The sequence below is a fragment of the Lonchura striata genome, chromosome 28 (assembly GCF_050655825.1).
Source record: "Lonchura striata isolate lonStrDom1 chromosome 28, ASM5065582v1, whole genome shotgun sequence".
NCBI classification, from domain to species: domain Eukaryota; kingdom Metazoa; phylum Chordata; class Aves; order Passeriformes; family Estrildidae; genus Lonchura; species Lonchura striata.
This window is the reverse complement of record NC_140730.1, coordinates 1,018,830-1,041,544: the sequence shown is the minus strand read 5'-3', so window position 1 is coordinate 1,041,544 and position 22,715 is coordinate 1,018,830. Positions and strand designations below refer to the sequence as shown.

At 50.2% G+C, this 22,715-nt stretch overlaps 1 protein-coding gene across 1 annotated transcript; it reads left to right on the top strand.

Annotated features, from left to right (window-relative positions):
• Positions 1–151: 151 nt before the first annotated feature.
• On the top strand, positions 152–21,658 carry MAU2 (MAU2 sister chromatid cohesion factor). Its single transcript, XM_077788880.2, has 19 exons — positions 152–586; positions 840–857; positions 1,105–1,170; positions 1,985–2,080; positions 3,051–3,145; positions 4,172–4,199; positions 5,385–5,540; positions 6,484–6,630; positions 7,780–7,870; positions 8,134–8,237; positions 9,291–9,368; positions 10,014–10,079; positions 10,307–10,390; positions 12,567–12,616; positions 12,831–12,908; positions 14,037–14,148; positions 16,344–16,434; positions 18,725–18,852; positions 19,496–21,658. Exons 1-19 carry the CDS (start codon positions 167–169, stop codon positions 19,568–19,570), a joined length of 1,983 nt encoding a protein of 660 aa, XP_077645006.1. The 5' UTR covers positions 152–166; the 3' UTR covers positions 19,571–21,658.
• Positions 21,659–22,715: the final 1,057 nt, after the last annotated feature.

Here is a 22,715-nt window from a genome sequence, read left to right as displayed (position 1 = left end):
CCCGCTCTGGCGGCTCCGCCGCTACGCTCGTTCCCCGGTTCGCCCCGCGTTCCGTCGGTGCGGGAGGGCAGACTACAACTCCCACCGCCCCTCCGCGCCGGCGGCGTTCGGACTCCAAGTCCCGTCGTGCCCCGCGCCCCGCGGCGGTGTTGTCGGCGGCCCCAAGATGGCGGCGGTGGCGGCGGGCGCGGCGGCCCCTCAGCAGCCGCCGCCGCCTCAGCAGCCGCCGCAGCCGGCGGGAGGCGGCGGGAGCGGCTCCGGGGAGGCGGCGGGAGCGGCGGGCGGCGCGGGAGGCGGCGGCGGAGCTGCCGGAGGCGGCGGCGGCGCGGCGGGGCCTGCGGCGGGCTCGGGGTCGGGCGGCGGCGCGGCCGCGGGCGAGTCGTGGTACCTGGCGCTGCTGGGCCTGGCCGAGCATTTCCGCACGTCCAGCCCGCCCAAGGTGCGGCTGTGCGTGCACTGCCTGCAGGCCGTGCTGCCCCGCAAGCCCCCGGCCCGCATGGAGGCCCGCACGCACCTCCAGCTCGGCTCCGTCCTCTACCACCACACCCGCAACGGCGACCAGGCCCGCGGGCACCTGGAGAAGGCGGTGAGCGGCGCTGGGGCGGCCTCGGGGGCACCGGGCAGCGGCTGGGGGCGGTGGGCGCGGGGCTCCGGCTCTTGGAGAAGGTGAGGAGAGGCGGGAGGGGCGGCTGAGAGGTGCTGGCGGCGGGGGAAGATGAGGAGCAGGGCAGGCGGCGGAAGATGAGGAGCAGGGCAGGCGGCGGTGGGAGGCTCCGGGCACGGAGCAGGAGGGTGCTGGGGGGGTTTGTGCCAGCCTAACCCGCTGTGTTCTCTTGCAGTGGCTGATATCCCAGCAGGTATCCTTTTCCCGGGATCCAGGAAAAGCTCCGTGCTTGGAACAGCTCCAAGGAAACCCCCAGAACACCTCAAGGGCCTGGGGACGGGGGCATGGGATGGGTGGTTTTAATCTGCTTTCACAGAACCGCAGGGTTTGGGTTGGAAGGGACCTTAAATCCCCTCTCACCCCCATTTTCCTGAGGGGTTGTGGAGGCTTTGCTGCTCTTTCCCACCCAGATTTTGTGGTTCCCTTAACCCTGGTGCCAGATCCCCCAGTTTGAAGATGTGAAGTTCGAGGCAGCCAGTTTGCTGTCGGAGCTCTACTGCCAGGAGGTGAGAGAACCCCCCAAAACCCCTCTGTGCCCCTCGGATTTGGGCTTGGAACGGGGTAATCCCATGAAAAAATCCCATTTCTGCCACGAGAGGCTTTTTTCCTTCCTTACTGAGGGAGTTCCTGCTGGAATTGCAGCAAGAGTTTCCCACTGCAAGAGGATTTTGCTTGGCCAAATAAATCTTTGGGTCCTTATTAAACGAATGTTAATTTTATGGGCAGGGGAGAGGGAGGGAAATCCATGATTTTCCTCAGGATTTTGAATATCCTGGAATGGTTTGGATTGGAAAGACCTTAAATCCCATCCAATCCCACCCTGCCACGTGCAGGGACACCTCCCAAAATCCCAGATTTCTCCAAACCTCCAAAACCCCAGATATCTCCAATCTTCCCAAAATCCCAGATTTCTCCAGTCCTCCCAAAATCACAGATTTCTCCTGTCAGATTTTTCCAATCCTCCCAAAATCCCAAATTTCTCCAATCTTCCCAAAATCCCAGATTTCTCCAATCTTCCCAAAATCCTAGATTTCTCCAGTCCTCCCGAAATCCCAGATTTCTCCTATCAGATTTCTTCAATCCTCCCAAATCCCAGATTTCTCCAGTCCCATCCCGCCCTGCCGTGGCCATTCCAAGGACGGAGCAGCCCCAAACTTCTCCCACTTTAATTTTCTTTTTTTTTTCCAGCACTCTGACCCCTCCCAGCCTCGCCTCCGGGCGTGGTTTTCCCGGGAATTCCCGTGGTTTTCCCAGGAATTCCCGTGGTTTTCCCGGGAATTCCCAGCTGCTGGGTGCTGACTGGGGCTCTTTGCCTTGCAGAATTCCGTGGACACGGCCAAGCCCCTGCTGCGAAAAGCCATCCAGATCTCCCAGCAGACTCCCTACTGGCACTGCAGGCTGCTCTTCCAGCTGGCCGTGAGTCCCTGCAGCAGCAATTCCTGGGGAAAAATCCCTGGAAAAATCCTGCATCCCCCTTCAGAGCAGCCTGGAAGCCTTGCAGTCTGATGTTCCCTAAAACATTGCTGCAAACGGCTGCTTTTTATCCCTTTAGTTCCTAAAAATTTGTCGTTAGTGGAGAGGGAAAAGGCAGTTGGTGTTGGATTGGATCAAGGAATCGGCCAGGATCACTCTGTGGGAATCGGAGACCTGGAATTCCAAGGATGGAGGGAGAAAATCCATTTTGGGGTTTGCAGGGAGAGCAAATCCTGCTGGGGTTGGGAGCGTTGTTTTATGTCTAATGTGGGATGGGAGGAGTAGGAAAAGTAACCAGGAAAAGGAGCAAGGAAAAGAATCCAAGGAAAATTCTTGTTCCTGATTTGGAATACATTCCAAAATACTTGTAAATTAAAAATATTTATAGGAGTAGAGGCACGCTGAAGCGTATTTATGGAAAAAGAACCTTAATTCCCTTTGGATTAAGGAATATTTAGTTTTCCAGGAGTTCATCCTGAGGACTCCGAAGCTTTTCCTCTCCTTGGAGTTTCCCATTTTTCCCATTTCCTTGGAGCTTGTTCTCTTCCTGAATTCCCACCTGGGGTTGGGAACGGGATCAAATTTGGGAGCACACCTCGGAGGCTCCTCTTGCTGGGAAAACTCTTGCTCCAGTGTGACAATCCCTGGGTTTTTTGGAGCTCTTGGGATCTGATCAACACTGGATTTTCACCCTTTGCCATTTTTAACCAATTTCTCACTAATTAGGAATTTGAAGGCGAAAAAAACCCTTCTGGGCTCAGACAAATCCTTGGAAACGCCACAGATGTCTTTGGAAAACGGGCTTGAAACCCCTTTAAGGAGCAGGAATTTGCAAATCCAGGGATAATGGTGTTTTCTTGGGATTCATGGAGCAAACCCTGAGTTTTTGTGGCTGTTTTTATTCCCGTTTCAGCAACTGCACACGCTGGAGAAGGATTTGGTGTCGGCCTGTGACCTGCTGGGCGTGGGGGCCGAGTACGCGCGCGTGGTGGGCTCCGAGTACACCAGGTGACAATTCCCGAGGGGTCCCGGCATTCCCGCCTCAATTCCTGGGATTCCATCCCTGAATTCCCTGGGATTCCATCCCTGAATTCCCTGGGATTCCATCCCTGAATTCCTGGGATTCCATCCCTGAGTTCCCTGGGATTCCATCCCTGAATTCCCTGGGATTTCATCCCTGAATTCCCTGGGATTTCCCGCCTGAATTCCCTGGGATTTCATCCCTGAGTTCCCTGGGATTCCATCCCTGAATTCCCTGGGATTTCATCCCTGAGTTCCCTGGGATTCCATCCCTGAATTCCCTGGGATTTCATCCCTGAGTTCCCTGGGATTCCATCCCTGAATTCCCTGGGATTTCCTGCCTGAATTCTCTGGGATTTCATCCCTGAGTTCCCTGGGATTCCATCCCTGAGTTCCCTGGGATTTCCTGCCTGAATTTCCTGGGATTCCATCCCTGAATTCCCTGGGATTTCCCGCCTCAATTCCTGGGATTCCATCCCTGAGTTCCCTGGGATTTCCCGCCTCAATTCCTGGGATTTCATCCCTGAGTTCCCTGGGATTTCCCGCCTCAATTCCTGGGATTTCCTGCCTCAGTTCCCTGGGATTTCATCCCTGAGTTCCCTGGGATTTCATCCCTGAATTCCCTGGGATTTCCCGCCTCAATTCCTGGGATTTCATCCCTGAATTCCCTGGGATTTCATCCCTGAATTCCCTGGGATTTTTCGCCTGAGTTCCTTGGGATTTCATCCCTGAATTCCCTGGATTTCATCCCTGAGTTCCCTGGGATTCCATCCCTGAATTCCCTGGGATTTCCCGCCTGAATTCCTGGGATTTCCTCCCTGAATTCTCTGGAATTTCCTCCCCTAATTCCCTGGGAATTCCTCTATCAGCTGCCCTTATTCTCTTTTTCCCTGTTTTTAGTGGGAGAAAAAGGCGGATTTGTTTTTCCTGGTGGTTTGTTGGTTTGTTTGTTTGTTTTTTCCTGTGGATGGAGTAATTTCTTTTGGAATTTAACTTTATTTTCCTTTATTCCAGAGCTCTCTTTCTGCTCAGCAAGGGGATGGTGAGTTGCAAATCTTTTTAAAATAAATTATTCCCTGTTTAATTGCAAATTCCAGAGGATTTTTTTTTTTTGGGGGGGAGAGAGGGGTGGGAATCAGGTGAATATTCCAATCCTAATTTCTGGAATTGGAGAATCCTGGAATTGGAGAATCCATTGAATTGGGGAATCCATTGAATTGGGGAATCCTAGAATTGGGGAATCTATGGAATTGGGGAATCCATGGAATTGGAGAATCCATGGAATTGGGGAATCCTGAAATTGGGGAATCTATGGAATTGGGGAATCCATGGAAGTGGTGAATCCATGGTATTGGGGAATCCATGGAATTGGAGAATCTCTGGAATTGGGGAATCCCGGAATTGGGGAATTCTCCCGGCTTTCCCTTGGGATTGCCGTTCCGGAGGGATTCTCCTGGCTGTCCGTTGGAATTGCTGTTGCTGGGGGGATTCTCCTGGCTGTCCCTCGGGATTGCCATTCCCGAAGGATTCTCCCGGCTTTCCCTCAGGATTACCATTCCCTCGGGATTCTCCCGGCTGTCCCTCGGGATTGCCATTCCCTCGGGATTCTCCCGGCTGTCCCCTGGCACTGCCATTCCCTCGGGATTCTCCCGGCTGTCCCTCGGGATTGCCATTCCCTCGGGATTCTCCCGGTTTCCCCTGGCACTGCCATTCCCTCGGGATTCTCCCGGCTGTCCCCTGGCACTGCCATTCCCTCGGGATTCTCCCGGCTGTCCCCTGGCACTGCCATTCCTGAGGGATTACCATTCCCTCGGGATTCTCCCGGCTGTCCCTCGGGATTCTCCCGGTGTCCCCTGGCACTGCCATTCCCTCGGGATTCTCCCGGTGTCCCCTGGCACTGCCATTCCCTCGGGATTCTCCCGCTTTCCCCTGGCATTGCCATTCCCTCAGGATTCTCCCGGCTGTCCCTCGGCATTGCCATTCCTGAGGGATTGCCATTCCCTCGGGATTCTCCCGGCTGTCCCCTGGCACTGCCATTCCCTCGGGATTCTCCCGGCTGTCCCCTGGCACTGCCATTCCCTCGGGATTCTCCCGCTTTCCCCTGGCACTGCCATTCCCTCGGGATTCTCCCGCTTTCCCCTGGCACTGCCATTCCCTCGGGATTCTCCCGGTTTCCCCTGGCACTGCCATTCCCTCGGGATTCTCCCGCTTTCCCCTGGCGCTGCAGCTGCTGCTGATGGAGCGGAAGCTGCAGGAGGTGCACCCGCTGCTGACGCTGTGCGGGCAGATCGTGGAGAACTGGCAGGGCAACCCCATCCAGAAGGAATCGCTGCGGGTCTTCTTCCTGGTGCTGCAGGTCACGCACTACCTGGACGCCGGGCAGGTACGGGAACAGCCCCACGGGATTGGGGGATTTCATGGAAGCGAGCTCCTCTTGGCTTCGTTCCGAATGGCGTGGCTCGCGGTAGTCGAGAGACGTCCCTTAGGTTTTTATATCGTTTATGTTTTTACGTAAATTGTGTAAAAATTGTATAAATTTATATAATAGACATACAATTTATGTCTTTGTATTTTTATATATATATATATATAAATAGAAAGACATAAATTGTATGTATATTATATATATATATATATATACATTATATTTTTGTGTATTTATATATTTTTGTATGGTCTCTGATGAGATTTTCAGGGTTGGGAATCGCTCTCCCGGAGCATCCCAGCAGCAGGATGTGAGGAATTCTGGCAGGAATGTGAGGAATTCCAGAGGGAATGGTTGGGAATTGCTGGGAATGGTTGGGAATTGCTCTCCCGGAGCATCCCAGCGGTAGGGATGTGAGGAATTCTGGAGGGAATGGTTGGGAATTGCTCTCCCAGAGCATCCCAGCGGCAGGATGTGAGGAATTCTGGAGGGAATGGTTGGGAATTAGTGGGAATGGTTGGGAATTGCTCTCCCACAGCATCCCAGCAGCAGGGATGTGAGGAATTCCAGAGGGAATGGCTGGGAATTGGTGGGAATGGTTGGGAATTGCTCTCCCAGAGCATCCCAGCGGTAGGGATGTGAGGAATTCCATTGGGAATGGTTGGGAATTGCTCTCCCAGAGCATCCCAGCAGCAGGATGTGAGGAATTCTGGAGGGAATGGTTGGGAATTGGTGGGAATGGTTGGGAATTGGTGGGAATGGTTGGGAATTGGTGGGAATGGTTGGGAATTGCTCTCCCGGAGCATCCCAGAGGCAGGGATGTGAGGAATTCCGGAGGGCCGTGAGGAATTCCGGAGGGCCGTGAGGAATTCCGGAGGGAACGCGCGGGACTCGCTCACAGGTGAAGAGCGTGAAGCCGTGCCTGAAGCAGCTGCAGCAGTGCATCCAGACCATCTCCACCCTGCACGACGACGAGATCCTGCCCAGCAACCCCGCCGACCTCTTCCACTGGCTGCCCAAGGAGCACATGTGTGTGCTGGTCTACCTGGTGAGAGCTAATTACTGCTAATTGCCCTTAATGAGCGCTCTGGAGCCAGCGGGTTTGGAGCTGCTTTGGGCTGCTTTTCCCGCAGGGCCCTGGGGGGATGCTGAGGGGGCTGCTCAGTCTGTCAGGAGATTCCCGGCTGGAAACGGGGATTAATTAATTTATTATTACATTGTTTATTAATTAGTACCTGGCTCAAATGGAAATGGGGTAATTTGTAAAAATCACAGCCAGTTTGGCTTAACTTTATCAACTGTTTGGTGTTTTTTTCCCCCTCAGTGTCCCTGGGGGGATGCTGAGGGGGCTGCTCAGTGTGTCAGGAGATTCCCGGCTGGAAACGGGGATTAATTAGCTAATTATTACATTGTTTATTAATTAGTACCTGGCTCAAATGGAAATGGGGTAATTTGTAAAAATCAGAGCCAGTTTGGCTTAATTTTATCAACTGTTTGGTGCTTTTTTCCCTTTCAGTGTCCCTGGGGTGATGCTGAGGGTGCTGCTCAGTGTGTGAGGAGATTCCAGGCTGGACATGGGGATGAATTAATTAATTATTAATTAAATTATTATTTAACATCCAACTTAGATGAAAATTGAGTTATTTATACAAAAGAAAAGCACTTTGGCTTAATTTTATCACCTGTTTGGTGCTTTTTTCCCCCTCAGCGGCCCTGGGGTGATGCTGAGGGGGCTGCTCAGTGTGTGAGGAGATTCCAGGCTGGAAACGGGAATTAATTAATTAATAACTCACTAATTCATTAATTAATACCTGAGTCAAATGAAAATTGAGTCATTTGCACAAAGCAGAACCGCTTTGGCTTAATTATATCAGCATGAGGAGAGCTGGATTTGGAATTGCTGAAGGATTTTGTTCCATTTCTTGGAGATGGTTCCAACCCTTGGTGACGTTAAAAATCTGGGATTTGAGGAATTCCGTGAATTCCCAGCCCTTCCCTCTCTGCCCAGACAAATTTTGGGAATTGTGGAATGGTTGGGGTGGGAAAGAACTTTAAAATAATCCATTCCCACCCTCTCAGTCACACCTCCCACCATCCTGGGGTGCTCCAGGACTTCCCAGGGATTTCCGCTGTGGGAATTGCAGCCCAGGTGGGAATTGCAGCCCAGGTGGGTAATGCATGCTGTGCTTCCCTGCAGGTGACAGTGATGCATTCCATGCAGGCAGGCTACCTGGAGAAGGCTCAGAAGTACACAGACAAAGCCCTCATGCAGCTGGAGAAGCTCAAAAGTAAGGAAAAAGGGCTTGGAGTTCAGCTGGATTCCAGGAAAATCCTGGAAAATCCCGTTATTTGCTCCTCATTTAAACCCATCCCGCAGCCTGGTTGAGTTGCTGGGTCAGCCTAAGACTGAAACCAAGATTAAACCCCTGATTTTAAGGCCAGGTGGTGGCTTTGGAGTACAAAAATGAGATTTTTGGGTGGTTTTTTTTTTGGGGTGGGATTTGAAACATTCCACAAATGCCTGATGGAATTGCTCCTGCTCCTTTCCCAGTGCTGGACTGCAGCCCCATCCTGTCCTCATTCCAAGTGATTCTGTTGGAACACATCATCATGTGCAGGCTGGTCACGGGACACAAAGCCACAGCCCTGCAGGAGGTAACGTGGGAATTCCAGCCCTTCCTGCCTGGGAATGGCTCCCAAAAAAATGGGAATGTTCTGCAGGAACAGCCTTTAAAATGTGGGAATTCCAGCCTTTCCCGGCTGGGAATGGCTCCCCAAAAAATGGGAATATTCTGCAGGAACAGCATTCAAAACATGGGAATTCCAGCATTTCCTGCCTGGGAATGGCTCACAAAAAATGGGAATATTCTGCAGGAACAGCATTCAAAACGTGGGAATTCTAGCATTTCCTGCCTGGGAATGGCTCCCAAAAAATGGGAATATCCTGCAGGAACAGCCTTTAAAATGTGGGAATTGCAGTTTTGGGCTCAGGTGGGAATTCCTGCTGGGGTAATCATGGATTCAGCCAGCCTTGGTGGGGCTCAGGACTTGGGAAATGTGGGATTGGCTCCTCTAAAACGTTTATTTAAGGGCACTTTGGAATTGATCATGGAATAATCAATAATTGATTGGATTGGCACCTTCCTGGTGGCAATTCCAGGCTGATTCCAGTGTTTTCTTTCCCATTCCATCCATTCCAGAGTGGCTCCTTCCCCTTCCTCTTCCAGTCCCTGCCTCGTCCAGGTGTTTCCCATTTTTTCACATTCCTGCTTTTCCTCCTCTTTCCTGGTTGATTTGTGCTGTTCCAGAGGAAGCTGAACATTCTTTTTCCCATTTTTCCAATCATTTTAAAATCGTGGGGATCCATCCCGGGACGGGATCACCCAGTCCTTGCTGTCAGCTTTACTGGGAATGTGCTGGGAATGGGGAGGGGTTCAGCCTCCTGCTCCAGTCTCCAGGAACTCGCCCCAATCCCAGATTTTGGGAGCTTTTATTCCACTTTTCCTGGAAAATCTGGAGCGCTTCAGGAGTGGCCGTGAATTCCAAGGGGTGGAGGAAACCATTCCAAAGCAGCTGGGATGTGGGAGGGATGTGAGGAAATCCCTTTTCACACCCAGCCCCGGAGATGCTGGAGCCGATCCCTGCATCCATGAGGGGAGCGAGGAGCGGGATTTGGGTGGAAAAACGGGGAATTGTGTTCTTTCCCAGATTTCCCAGGTCTGCCAGCTGTGCCAGCAGTCTCCCAGGCTCTTCTCCAACCACGCTGCCCAGCTGCACACGCTCCTGGTGAGTTTTTGGGGTGAAACCTTGGGATTCTGCATCCCACACAGAATTCCAGAGAGGAGATTCCCTGGGAATTACAGATCTGCATCCTGCACTGCTGCGGGAGCTCATCCCCGCCTTGAAACCCTTTGGAAGCAGAATTCCAGGATGGCTTGGGTGGGGCAGGGGCACTTCCCACTATCCCAGGCTGCTCCAGCAGCTCCTGGAGAGAAAATCCCACTTTTCTGTGGAGGAAATTCCCTGGATTTGGCTTTTCCAGGGTGTTTTTGCCATCAAGGCCTTACCTGGTAGCAGTTCCTTCATGAAGGGAGGGGGAATTTGGGAGGAATCAGCTGGAAAAAGGGAAATCCAGGGATTTCAGCTGTGCCTACTGGAGATGGTTTTCTGTGGGAATTGTGGCAGGAGAAGGATTTTTGTAGGGAATACTGAGTTTTCCATAATTTTAAGAAAGCCTTTTTTTAAGCTAAATTAAGCTTTTTTTTTTTTTTTTCCCATTAATAATTTATTTTAAAGGACATTTTGTGAAAATACCCGATTTTCCCCACACTCGAGACTCATTGCTCCCTTTTTCCTGCTCTTATCCCAACATTTCCATGGATTCAGGAATGTTTTGGGCTGCATTCCCAAAAAATACCCTTTCTTTTCCAGGGTCTCTACTGCATCTCTGTCAACTGCATGGATAACGCAGAAGCACAATTCACTACAGCACTGAGGGTGAGATTTTATTCCCAAATTTTCTCGTGGAAACTTGAGGATGGCAACGTGAATTTGGAAGGGAAGCCATCCTTAATTCCATTACTCATTAATGATTTTCCTTGGATTGTGGGGGGATTTTCATCAAAATACCGATGTGTGATTTTTTTTTAAGCCAGGAATTTTTAATGGGAATGAATGAATTGTGAGGAAAAGGCTGAAATATGTGGGAATTTTCTCCTTTCCAGCTCACAACCCACCAGGAGCTGTGGGCGTTTATTGTCACCAACCTGGCCAGCGTCTACATCCGGGAGGGGAATCGGCACCAGGAGGTGAGCTGGGCTCTCCCCAAATCCCGCTTTTCTGGGCACAGAATCCCGGGATTTGCCTTTTCCTGGGTGCTTTTGCCATCAGGGCCTTGCTGGCAGCAGCTCCTTCATGAGGGGAGTGAGAAATCCCCTTTTTCAGTGGAGAAAATTCCTGGGATTTGCCTTTTCCTGGGAATTTTTGCCATCCAGACCTTGCTGGCAGCAGTTCCTTCATGAGGGAGTGAGAAATTGCAACTTTCTGTGGAGAAAATTCCTGGGATTTGCCTTTTTCTGGGAATTTTCTATTAAGGCCTTTCTGGCAGCAGCTCCTTCATGAGGGGAATGAGAAATCCCCTTTTTCTGTGGAGAAAATTCCTGGGATTTGCCTTTTCCTGGGAATTTTTGCCATCCAGACCTTGCTGGCAGCAGTTCCTTCATGAGGGAGTGAGAAATTGCAACTTTCTGTGGAGAAAATTCCTGGGATTTGGGTTTTTCTGGGAATTTTCTATTAAGGCCTTTCTGGCAGCAGCTCCTTCATGAGGGGAGTGAGAAATCCCCTTTTTCTGTGGAGAAAATTCCTGGGATTTGCCTTTTCCTGGGAATTTTTGCCATCCAGACCTTGCTGGCAGCAGTTCCTTCATGAGGGAGTGAGAAATTGCAACTTTCTGTGGAGAAAATTCCTGGGATTTGGGTTTTTCTGGGAATTTTCTATTAAGGCCTTTCTGGCAGCAGCTCCTTCATGAGGGGAGTGAGAAATCCCCTATTTCTGTGGAGAAAATTCCTGGGATTTGCCTTTTCCTGGGAATTTTTGCCATCCAGACCTTGCTGGCAGCAACTCCTTCATGAGGGGAGTGAGAAATCTCAACTTTCTGTGGAGAAAATTCCTGGGATTTGCCTTTTCCTGGGAATTTTTGCCATCCAGACCTTGCTGGCAGCAACTCCTTCATGAGGGGAGTGAGAAATCTCAACTTTCTGTGGTGAAAATTCCTGGGATTTGCCTTTTCCTGGGAATTTTTTCCATCAGGGCCTTGCTGGCAGCAGCCTGTTCATGAGGGGAGTGAGAAATCTCAACTTTCTGTGGAGAAAATTCCTGGGATTTGCCTTTTCCTGGGCATTTTTGCCATCCAGACCTTGCTGGCAGCAGCCAGTTCATGAGGGAGTGAGAAATTGCAACTTTCTGTGGAGAAAATTCCTAGGATTTGGTTTTATCTGGGTGTTTTTCCCATCAGGGTCTTGCTGGCAGCAGCTCCTTCATCAGGAAGTGAAAAATCCCCTTTTTCTGTGGAGAAAATTCCTGGGATTTGTTTTTTCCTGGGAATTTTTGCCATCCAGACCTTGCTGGCAGCAGCTCCTTCATGAGGGGAATGAGAAATCCCAGTTTTTCTGGGAAAAAATCCCAGGATTTGGTTTTATCTGGGTGTTTTTCCCATCAGGGCCTTGCTGGCAGCAGCTCCTTCATGAGGGGAATGAGAAATCCCCTTTTTCTGTGGAGAAAATTCCTGGGATTTGCCTTTTTCTGGGAATTTTTGCCATCCAACCTTGCTGGCAGCAGCTCCTTCATCAGGGATTGGGAATTCCTGAGGAATCGTCTGGAAAATTCCAAATATTCTAAATTATTCCCAGAATTCTTCCCATTGGAATGAAGTTTTACTCTTTCATGTGTCATTCAACCCCTTGGCTTCATTTTCCATCCATTTTCCATCATTTTCCATAATTTTCCATATCCAGCAGTTTGGGGGCATCACAGAAATAACCAAAAATAGGGATCTGCTCCTGAGTTTTGCTGTTTTATTCCCAAAATTCTCTATTTTCACCCTCCCAGACCCCTCAGGGATTTGCCTTGGGAAGATTCTCCCCAGGAATTTTGCTTCCTGCACACAAAATTGGGGAAAAACCATTGAGAAGCAAAAAAACAGCTTTAAAAATTGTGAATTCTTTAATTCAATTCTATATCAATAGAATCCAATATCAAATTCATTATCAGATCCACCAGCTCCAAGTTTTCCTTGGGAATATGATTATCCAGGAAATGCGGTGCAGTTGGAGGAGGTTTGGGATAAAACTTTGATTTTTGGGATCAAAGCAAGCCTAAAATTCCCAATATTGGGATGAACTTGGGCTGGTTGGGGTGGATTTCGGTGTTTTGGTGTTGGTTTTTCCTTGGAAAATCCATTTTCTCTTTTCCTCTCCCATTTTCCAGCTCTACAGTTTATTGGAAAGGATAAATCCCGACCACAACTTCCCAGTGAGGTGAGAATTCCAGCAAATCCCAACATCCCGGGCTGGAAATGACGGATTTGCAGCAGGATTTTCAACAGATCAGGGGGAAAAACCCAACCTAACTCCAAGGGAAAACTCGGGATGGGGCGGAAATGGAATATTGTGCTTGGGAGCTGGATTTTGGGCTGGAATTCCTGGGAATTGGGGTGGGATCCTGAGGTATCCGTGGGTTTTTTTTCCATAGCTCCCACTGTCTCCGGGCCGCAGCGTTCTACATCCGAGGGCTCTTCTCCTTTTTCCAGGGAAGATACAACGAGGCCAAGTGAGTCCAAGCCCTGGGAAAATGTGGGAAAAACTGGGAAAAACTGTGGGAAAACTCAGCCTGGCTTTTTGGGATGGCAGAGGGAATGCCAAGGCTTCACCCCCATCCCATTCCCACGGATTCCTCCTGGATTGGCTGGGGGATGTGGTGGGGATTGAGCTCCTTCCTCGGGAATCCTGGGAACGTCATTCCCTGCAATCCCAGGGAATCCTTGGGATTTTATTCCCTGCAGTGTGTATAAATCCTTGGGAGCTTGTTCTCTTCAGTCCTAAGGAATCCTTGGGAATGTTCTTCCCTGCGATCCTTGGGAATCCTTGGGACTCTTGGACTTTTATCCCTGTGAATCCTTGGGAATTTTGGGCATTTTATTCCCTGCAATTCCAGGGACTCCTTGGGATCTCATTCCCTGCAATCCCAGGGAATGTTGGGAATGTTATTCCCCGGAATCCTTGTGAATCTTGGGATTTTCATCCCTGGAATCGTTGGGAATCTTGGGAAAGTTATTCCCTGCAATCCTTGGGAATCTTGGGAAAATTATTCCCTGCAATCCCAGAGAATCTTGGGAAAGTTATTCCCTGCAATCCCAGGGAATGTTGGGAAAGTTATTCCCATGAATCCTTGGGAATCATTGGGATCTTGGGAAAGTTATTCCCTGCAATCCTTGGGAATCTTGGGAAAATTATTCCCTGCAATCCCAGGGAATGTTGGGAATGTTATTCCCTGCAATCCCAGGGAATTTTGGGATCTTATTCCCTGCAATCCTTGGGAATCTTGGGGTTTTAATACCTGGAATCCTTGGGGTTTTATTCCCTGAAATCCTTGGGAATCTTGGGATTTTAATACCTGAAATCCTTGGGAATCTTGGGGTTTTATTCCCTGGAATCCTTGGGAATCTTGGGGTTTTAATGCCTGCAATCCCAAGGAAGGGAATTCCAGTTTTCCAGGGAATTTTATTCCCCAAATCCTGAGATCTTAACCCCTGCAATGCCGCGGAACCCTGGGGAGCCTCGCGGCCTCTCGTCCCGAGGCTCCGCACCTTCCAAGATCCCAATCCAAGCAGAAACTCGGGAATCGCCTTTCCCGGGAGCCACCCCCACGCCGCCTTTCCCGGCGTTCCCGCTTTTCCAGGCGCTTCCTGCGGGAGACGCTGAAGATGTCGAACGCCGAGGACCTGAACCGGCTGACGGCGTGCTCGCTGGTGCTGCTGGGCCACATCTTCTACGTGCTGGGCAACCACAGGGTGAGCCGGGATCCCGGGATGGGCATTCCCGGGAGCCCCCGAGCATCCGGGGCCATCCCGGGGAAATTCCAGAGGAAATCCCGGGGGAAATCCGGATGGGCCTGGGAAAAATGGGATTTTTAAAGGGATTTTTAGGGCTGTCGCATACAAATTTTGGATTTTCTTCCCACTGCATCATCCCAGTCCCTGGAGTCCTGGAATTGGCATTCTCAGAAATTCCCACTAAAAATCCCGGAAGAAATTCCAAAGGAAATCCGGATGGGCCTGGGAAAAATGGGATTTTAAAGGGATTTTTAGGGCTGTCGCATCCAAATTTGGGGTTTTCTTCCCTCTGCATCATCCTAATCCTCAGAATCCTGGAATGGGCATTCCCAGAAATTCCCACCAAAAAAATCCCGGAGGAAATCCCAAAGGAAATCCGGATGGGCCTGGGGAAAATGGGATTTTTAAAGGGATTTTTAGGGCTGTCGCATCCAAATTTGGGATTTTCTTCCTTCTGCATCATCCCAATCCTCAGAATCCTGGAATTGGCATTCTCAGAAACCCCCAGAAATCATCCCGGAGGAAATCCCAAAGGAAATCCGGATGGGCCTGGGAAAAACGGGATTTTTAAAGGGTTTTTTAGGGCTGTTGCATCCAAATTTTGGATTTTCTTCCCACTGCATCATCCCAATCCCCAGAATCCTGGAATTGGCATTCCCAGAAATTCCCACTAAAAAAATCCCGGAGGAAATTCCAAAGGAAATCCGGATGGGCCTGGGAAAAATGGGATTTTTAAAGGGATTTTTAGGGCTGTCGCATCCAAATTTGGGGTTTTCTTCCCTCTGCATCATCCCAGTCCCTGGAGTCCTGGAATTGGCATTCTCAGAAATTCCCACTAAAAATCCCGGAAGAAATTCCAAAGGAAATCTGGATGGGCCTGGGAAAAATGGGATTTTTAAAGGGATTTTTAGGGCTGTCGCATCCAAATTTGGGGTTTTCTTTCCACTGCATCATCCCAATCCTCAGAATCCTGGAATGGGCATTCCCAGGAATTCCCACTAAAAAAATCCCGGAGGAAATTCCAAAGGAAATCCGGATGGGCCTGGGAAAAATGGGATTTTTAAAGGGTTTTTTAGGGCTGTTGCATCCAAATTTTGGATTTTCTTCCCACTGCATCATCCCAATCCCCAGAATCCTGGAATGGGCATTCCCAGAAATTCCCACCAAAAAAATCCCGGAGGAAATCCCAAAGGAAATCCGGATGGGCCTGGGGAAAAACGGGATTTTTAAAGGGATTTTTAGGGCTGTTGCATCCAAATTTGGGGTTTTCTTCCCTCTGCATCATCCCAATCCCCAGAATCCTGGAATGGGCATTCCCAGAAATTCCCACTAAAAATCCTGGAGGAAATTCCAAAGGAAATCCGGATGGGCCTGGGAAAAATGGGATTTTTAAAGGGTTTTTTAGGGCTGTTGCATCCAAATTTGGGATTTTCTTCCCTCTGCATCATCCCAATCCTCAGAATCCTGGAATGGGCATTCCCAGGAATTCCCACCAAAAAAATTCCTGAGAAAATCCCAAAGGAAATCAGGATGTGCTTTGGAGGAATGGGATTTTTAAAGGGTTTTTTAGGGCTGTCGCATCCAAATTTTGGATTTTCTTCCCTCTGCATCATCCCAATCCCTTGAATCCTGCAATTGGCATTCCCAGAACAAATCCCAAAAAATCCCTGAGAAACTCCCAGAGAAAATCAGGATGTGCCTGGGAAAAATGGGATTTTATTCCTTTCCATCCCAGGGAATCCTTGGGAATCTTGGGGTTTTATTCCCCGGAAATCCTAAGGAATTCTTGGGACTGCTATTTCCTTCCATCCCAAGGAATCTTTAGGAATCTTGGGATTTTATTCCTTTCCATCCCAGGAAATCCTTGGGATCTGATTCCTTTCCATCCCAGGGAACCCCTGGGAATTCTGGGCTTTTATTGCCTTCCACACCATGGATTCCTTGGGAATTTTGGGATTTTACTCCCTTCAATCCCAAGAAATCCTTGGGAATCTGCAGCACTTTCCTCCCTCCCATCCGCATCGATCACAGCCACAAAAACCCAGTTTCCCACCGGGAATTTTCCGTCATTTCCGCTCGATCCCTGCTGGAAGGGGCAGGGGAAATTCCCCAATTCCCAGTTTTTTCCATTTCCCTTGCCGCTTTTTTCCCAGGAAAGCAACAACATGGTGGTGCCGGCCATGCAGCTGGCCAGCAAGATCCCGGACATGTCGGTGCAGCTCTGGTCCTCCGCCCTGCTCCGGGGTAAAGCCGGGATCGGGCGGCTCGGGATCCACAAAAACTGGGATAGAGCCTGGGGGAGAGGGGGAATGGGAATGGGAATGGGAATGGGAATGGGAATGGGAATGGGGAAAAGGGAAATGGGAATGGGAATGGGGAAAAGGGAAATGGGAATGGGAATGGGAATGGGAATGGGAATGGGAATGGGAATGGGAATGGGAATGGGAATGGGAATGGGCGGCTCCAGGGGAACTCGGGATCCACAAAAACTGGGATAGAGCATTTGGGAGAGGGGGAATTATCCCAGGGTTGTGGGGGAATGGGAATGGGTGGCTCCAGGGGCTTTGGGATCCATAAAAAAACTGGGATAGAGCATTTGGGAGAGGGGGAATGGGAATGGGAATGGGAATGGGAATGGGGAAAAGGGAAATGGGAATGGGAATGGGAATGGAAATGGGAATGGGAATGGGAATGGGAATGGGAATGGGGAAAAGGGAAATGGAATGGGAATGGGAATGGGAATGGGAATGGGAATGGGAATGGGAATGGGAATGGGAATGGGAATGGGAGTGGGGAAAAGGGAAATGGGAATGGGAGCGGGAATGGGAATGGGAATGGGAATGGGAGCGGGAATGGGAATGGGAATGGGGAAAAGGGAAATGGAATGGGAATGGGAATGGGAATGGGAATGGGTGGCTCCAGGGGAACTTGGGATCCAGAAAAACTGGGATAGAGCCTGGCGGAGAGGGGGAATGGGAATGGGAATGGGAATGGGAATGGGAATGGGGAAAAGGGAAATGGGAATGGGAATGGGAATGGGAATGGGAATGGGAATGGGGATGGGGAAAAGGGAAATGGGAATGGGAATGGGAATGGGAGCGGGAATGGGAATGGGGAAAAGGGAAATGGGAATGGGAATGGGAATGGGCGGCTCCACAGAGCTCGGGATCCACAAAAACTGGGATAGAGCATTTGGGAGAGGGGGAATGGGAATGGGAATGGGAATGGGAATGGGAATGGGAATGGGAATGGGAATGGGAATGGGCGGCTCCAGGGGAACTCGGGATCCATAAAAAAACTGGGATAGAGCATTTGGGAGAGGGGGAATGGGAATGGGAATGGGAATGGGAATGGGAATGGGCGGCTCCAGGGGAACTCGGGATCCATAAAAAAACTGGGATAGAGCATTTGGGAGAGGGGGAATGGGAATGGACGGCTCCAGGGGTGGTTTGGGATCAGGGATTATCCTGGAAAACTGGGAAAGAGCCTTTGGGAGGGTGGGAATGCTGGGGAAAATGTGGGAATTATCCCAGGGTTGTGGGGGAATGGGAATTGCAGCTCCAGGGGCTTTGGGATCCATAAAAACTGGGATACAGCCTTGGGAAAAAGTGGGAATTATCCCAGGGTTGTGGGGGAACGGGAATTTGTAACTCCAGGGGAATTCAGTGTCCACAAAAAACTGGGATAGAGCCTTGGGGAGGGTGGGAATTGGGGGATTATCCCAAGGGTGGGAATGTGCAGCTCCAGGGGAGCTTTGGGATCCTTGGGAATCCGTTTCCCTACAATCCCAAGGAATCTTTAGAAATCTTGGGATTTTATTCCTTCTCATCCCAGGGGATCCCTGGCAGTTTTGGGATTTTATTCCCTGCAATCCCAGGGAATCCTTGGGATTTTGGTGCAGCCCCCAAACGCAGGGCAGGATTTTTGGGATGAGGGCTGTTTTGAGGTGGGAACGGGATAAATCCCAGGATTTTTCCACCTTCAGCCTCACCAGATGAGGCTGGAAAGCGCCAAAAAAATCCCAATCCAGGCAATCCCTGGGATTTGGGTGCTGCCAGGAGTTGGGAATTGGGGAAAAATCTGGGATTTCCGTGGAGCTTTCGGAGCAGGTTTAGCCTGAGCCGGAGGGAATTTTGGCACGAAACCCGGACCCAGGGCAGGGATTTTGGGATGGGGGCGGCTCTGAGGCGGGAATGGGACAAATCCCGGGATTTCCCCGAGGCGGGAAGGGGACAAATCCCGGGATTTCCCCGAGACGGGAAGGGGCCAAATCCCGGGATTTCCCCGAGGCGGGAAGGGGACAAATCCCGGGATTTCTCGGAGGCGGGAAGGGGACAAATCCCGGGATTTCCCCGAGGTGGGAAGGGGACGAATCCCGGGATTTCTCTGAGGTGGGAAGGGGACAAATCCCGGGATTTCTCGGAGGCGGGAAGGGGACAAATCCCGGGATTTCTCTGAGGCGGGAAGGGGACAAATCCCGGGATTTTCCCGAGGCCGGAAGGGGCCAAATCCCGGGATTTTTCCGCGTTCCCAGACCTGAACAAGGCGTGTGGCAATGCCATGGATGCCCACGAGGCCGCCCAGATGCACCAGAACTTCTCGCAGCAGCTGCTGCAGGATCACATCGAGGCCTGCAGCCTCCCCGAGCACAACCTGATCACGGTAATTCCCGGAATTCCCAGAATTCCCGACATTCCCAACATTCCCGGGGCAAAAAGGACCCTTCACCTCATTTGCACAGCTTTTTTTAATGGGTTTTTTTAGTGCTGTCCCATCCAGAGTTGGGATTTTCCTCCCTCGGCGTCATCCCGATCCCTCCCAATCCCTGGAATCCTGGAATTGCCATTCCCAGGGAAAAAATCCCTCAGAAATATCCCGTAGGAAATCGGGATATGCCCGGGAATAACGGGATTTTTGAAGGGTTTTTTCAGTGCTGTCACAGCGAAAATTGGGATTTTCTTCCCTCCGGATCATCCAAACCCTTCCCAGTGGGATTTTGGCTTTGAAGTACCAAAAAAAAAACCCAAAAAACCCAAATCCTGGAAAACCGAATCCCAGCAGGGTTCCCTGGTGGAATGTGGGATTCCCTGGGAATTCCGTGATCCTGAGGGAACTTCTCCCATTTTTCCTGGGATTTTGGCTTTGAAATCCCAAAAAACCCCCTTGAAAACCGAATCCCAGCGGGATGTGGGGTTGGAATTTCGGATCCCTGGGGGAGGGTTAGGGTTTTCCTGGGAATGCCACGATGCCGAGGGAATTTTCTGGGAATTTTCCCCGGGATTCTGATCCCGTTTTTCCCTTGCAGTGGACGGATGGACCCCCCCCAGTCCAGTTCCAGGCCCAGAACGGCCCCACCACCAGCCTGGCCAGCCTGCTGTGAATTCCAGGAAAACTCCAGGAAAACTCCAGGAAAACTCCAGGAAAACTCCAGGATATCCACCAACAACATCCCAGGGGGGCGGGGGGGGGGGGAAAGCGTCAAAATCTTGGGAAAAGAAACAAAACAAATCCTTGGAAAAGCTTCGGAATTCCTCCTGGTAGCGAGAAGAAGCCAGGAATTTTCCAGGATGCCCGGAGCCTCCGGAGCTCTTTTCCAGGTGGGAATGTCCAGGTGAATCCCAAGGTTTGATCCTGGAGGGAATTCCCAGGAAAGGCTGGGAATTCCAGCGGGAAGCTCCGAATCCTCGGGGATAATTGAGATGAGGAAATCATGGATTGGATTCCCAGCTGGAATTCCCCTGAGGGGAAATTCCCATTTTTTTTGGGAAGGAGGAAATCCGGGATTTCCTGGGATGTCCCTCCCGCAGCCACAGCTCTTCCCCGCGCCGTTGGCATTGGGAAAAATCCGGAATTTTCCTGCTGATCCCAAATTTTTCCAGGCTGGAGGCACCAGCCGTGCCTTAAGGATTCCCAAATCCTGGGAATAATCCTGATCCAGAAGTTTGGGATGGAATTCCAGCCTTGCCCTTGGCACAAAGTTCCCTTGTCCAGGTTAAACTCCCTGGTTTTAGCCCAGTTTTTTTTGGATTTCCCAGAAATCTGGGAATGCTGAATCCCAGAAAAAAGCTGGAAGTTTTTTCCAGGATCCCAGCAGTGCCTGGGGTGGAATCAAGTTGTTTTTCCCAGTTGGAATTCCTCCAGTTTTTTGGGAAAGGGGGAGGGAAAAGAACTCTGGAATTCTTGGAGAGAGGAAAACCAAAGCCCTGGAACTTCCAAGAGATTTTTGGGAATTTTGAATCCCAATGGATGGGGAAGGAACCTTAAAATTCCCTTAAAATCCCTTTAAAATTCCCTCATTCCCAGCATTTTTCCTTCCCAAATCCCACCTTTTTCCAGAGCAAGGAATTTTTTCCACTGAAATTCCTCAGTTTTTCCCTCTGGGATTCATTCCAGGGATGAGGTTTTTTTGTCCCGTTCCCAAAAATTGGGATTTTCCAGGTTGTTTTTTTCTTTTTTTTCCCCCATGGAAATCCAGGTTCTGATTCTCTTGGAAAACTCCAGAGGACCTGGAAATCCCTGGAATTCTTGGGGATTGAGGATTGGGAGTTTTTATTACGGATTTTTTTGGGGATTAACCAAAACTCTTGGTGCCGTTGGAACTCAAAAAAAAATGGGAAAAAATCCCAAAAAATTCACAAATCCGGGGATTTTCCAGCCTGAATGCAGGGCTGGAATTCCTGTGGGAAATTCCAGAGGCTCCCGAGGGTTTTTTTGGGATCCCACCGAGACAGAACCATCCCAGGAATTTTGGGATCTGGGGATTTTCATCAGGAACTGGGGGAGTTTTCCCAGTTTTTGAGGTTTTTGGGAAGCATATTCCCAGTTTTTATCTCCTCTGGGGCTCACCAATTCCTTGGAATCTTTTTCCTTGGAATTTTCCTGCGTTGGGAAAGGCTGAAAATTCCGAACCCCATCCAGGAAATCCAAATTTTCCCTTTCTAACTCCGGAATGTTCCAGAATATTCTGGAATTTCAGGCCCGATATTCTGAATTTCCAATCCAGCTTGGAATGTTGGGATCCAAATCCCAAATTTTGGGCTGGAAAAGCCTCGGGATGATCCCAATCCCAGGGCAGGGACACTTCCACTATTCCAGGCTGCTCCCACCTGGACTTGAGCACTTCCAGGGCGGCCAAATCCCAAAAACTTTGGGAAAAACTCGGAAAAAAAATGGGGAAAAAAATCCCAATTCTGGAGAGCTGCGGTTGGGGCCGAGCTTTGGGAATTCCCCAGGGAATTTTCTGGGGGAAAAGCGCCGTTCCCACCCCCGGAGCCGCCGAGGAAGGAGCAGAATTCCCAAAAATCCCCAATTTTCCGCCTTCAATCTCCCGTGCAAATCCCTCAGAATGGGTGAACCGGCCGGAAAATCCCGCGGGAATCCCGGGGGCTCCTCCGGAATTCCCGAATTCCCCACGGAAATTCCCATGTACAGAGCTTTTTACCATTGTATATTAAATTATTTAATAGCTTTTCGTGGCAGTTCTTCCTTCTTTTTTTGTCCATGGAGCAGAGCTGGGAAGGAGGAGCTGGAATTCCTGGGGATTTTGGAGGAAAACGGGAAAATCCAGGATTTTCTCTGCAGGTTGGTTTCATTGAGAGTTTTGCTTCCTAAAATCATGGAATTCTCTGGAGAAATGAGCACAAAATCCTGGAAATCAGGATTAATGGGCGGGATTTCTCCCTAAAATCCCATCCCTGGTGTGGACAGCTTAAAAAAAATGGGATTTCTGTCCAGAGCCTGCAGCTGTTTTCCCTCTGGATCCCATTCCCAAAGAATCCCCCCAAAAAATCCCCAAAACAGCTCCAAAATCCCCATAAATTCCCCCCACAATTCCAAAAAAATCCCCAAAAATTCCTCCAAAAAATCCTCAAAAATCCCCCAAATATTCCCAAAAAATCTTCCCAGAAAATCCCCTAAAAATTTCCCCAAAAAATCACGAAAAATCCTAAAAAATCTCCAAGAAATCCCCCCCAAAATTCCCCAAATCCCACTTTTCTCCCGAGCTGGGAATTCCCGGCTCTGAGGCGGAACTTTTCCCCGGATTTCCCGCTGGAGCTGCCAGAATTCCGGGATAACTCCGGATTCCAGGGGTGCTCCCAGCGCCTGGAATTGGGGTTCGTTCCCAGATTTTTCTCTCATTCCTGTGGGAAATTCCAACCAAACGGAGCCGATCCCAAATCCCAGTGGGAACGATCCCAAATCCCAGCGGGAACGATCCCAAATCCCAGTGGGAACGATCCCAAATCCCAGTGGGAATGATCCCAAATCCCAATGGGAACGATCCCAAATCCCAGTGGGAACGATCCCGAATCCCAGTGGGAACGATCCCAAATCCCAATGGGAACAATCCCAAATCCCAATGGGAACGATCCCAAATCCCAATGGGAACGATCCCAAATCCCAGTGGGAACGATCCCAAATCCCAGTGGGAACGATCCCAAATCCCAGTGGGAACGATCCCAAATCCCAGTGGGAACGATTCCAAATCCCAGTGGGAATGATCCCAGCGTTAAATCCTAATGGAA

What these genes read in the sequence shown, in the direction of transcription:
- MAU2 (XM_077788880.2), top strand. Translation starts at nt 167, where the DNA reads ATGGCGGCGGTGGCGGCGGGCGCGGCGGCCCCTCAGCAGCCGCCGCCG. An exon ending in AGGGGAATCGGCACCAGGAG is followed by an intron (nt 10,391 to 12,566) that starts GTGAGCTGGGCT and finishes CCCATTTTCCAG; the next exon opens with CTCTACAGTTTATTGGAAAG. An exon ending in CCGAGCACAACCTGATCACG is followed by an intron (nt 18,853 to 19,495) that starts GTAATTCCCGGA and finishes TTTCCCTTGCAG; the next exon opens with TGGACGGATGGACCCCCCCC.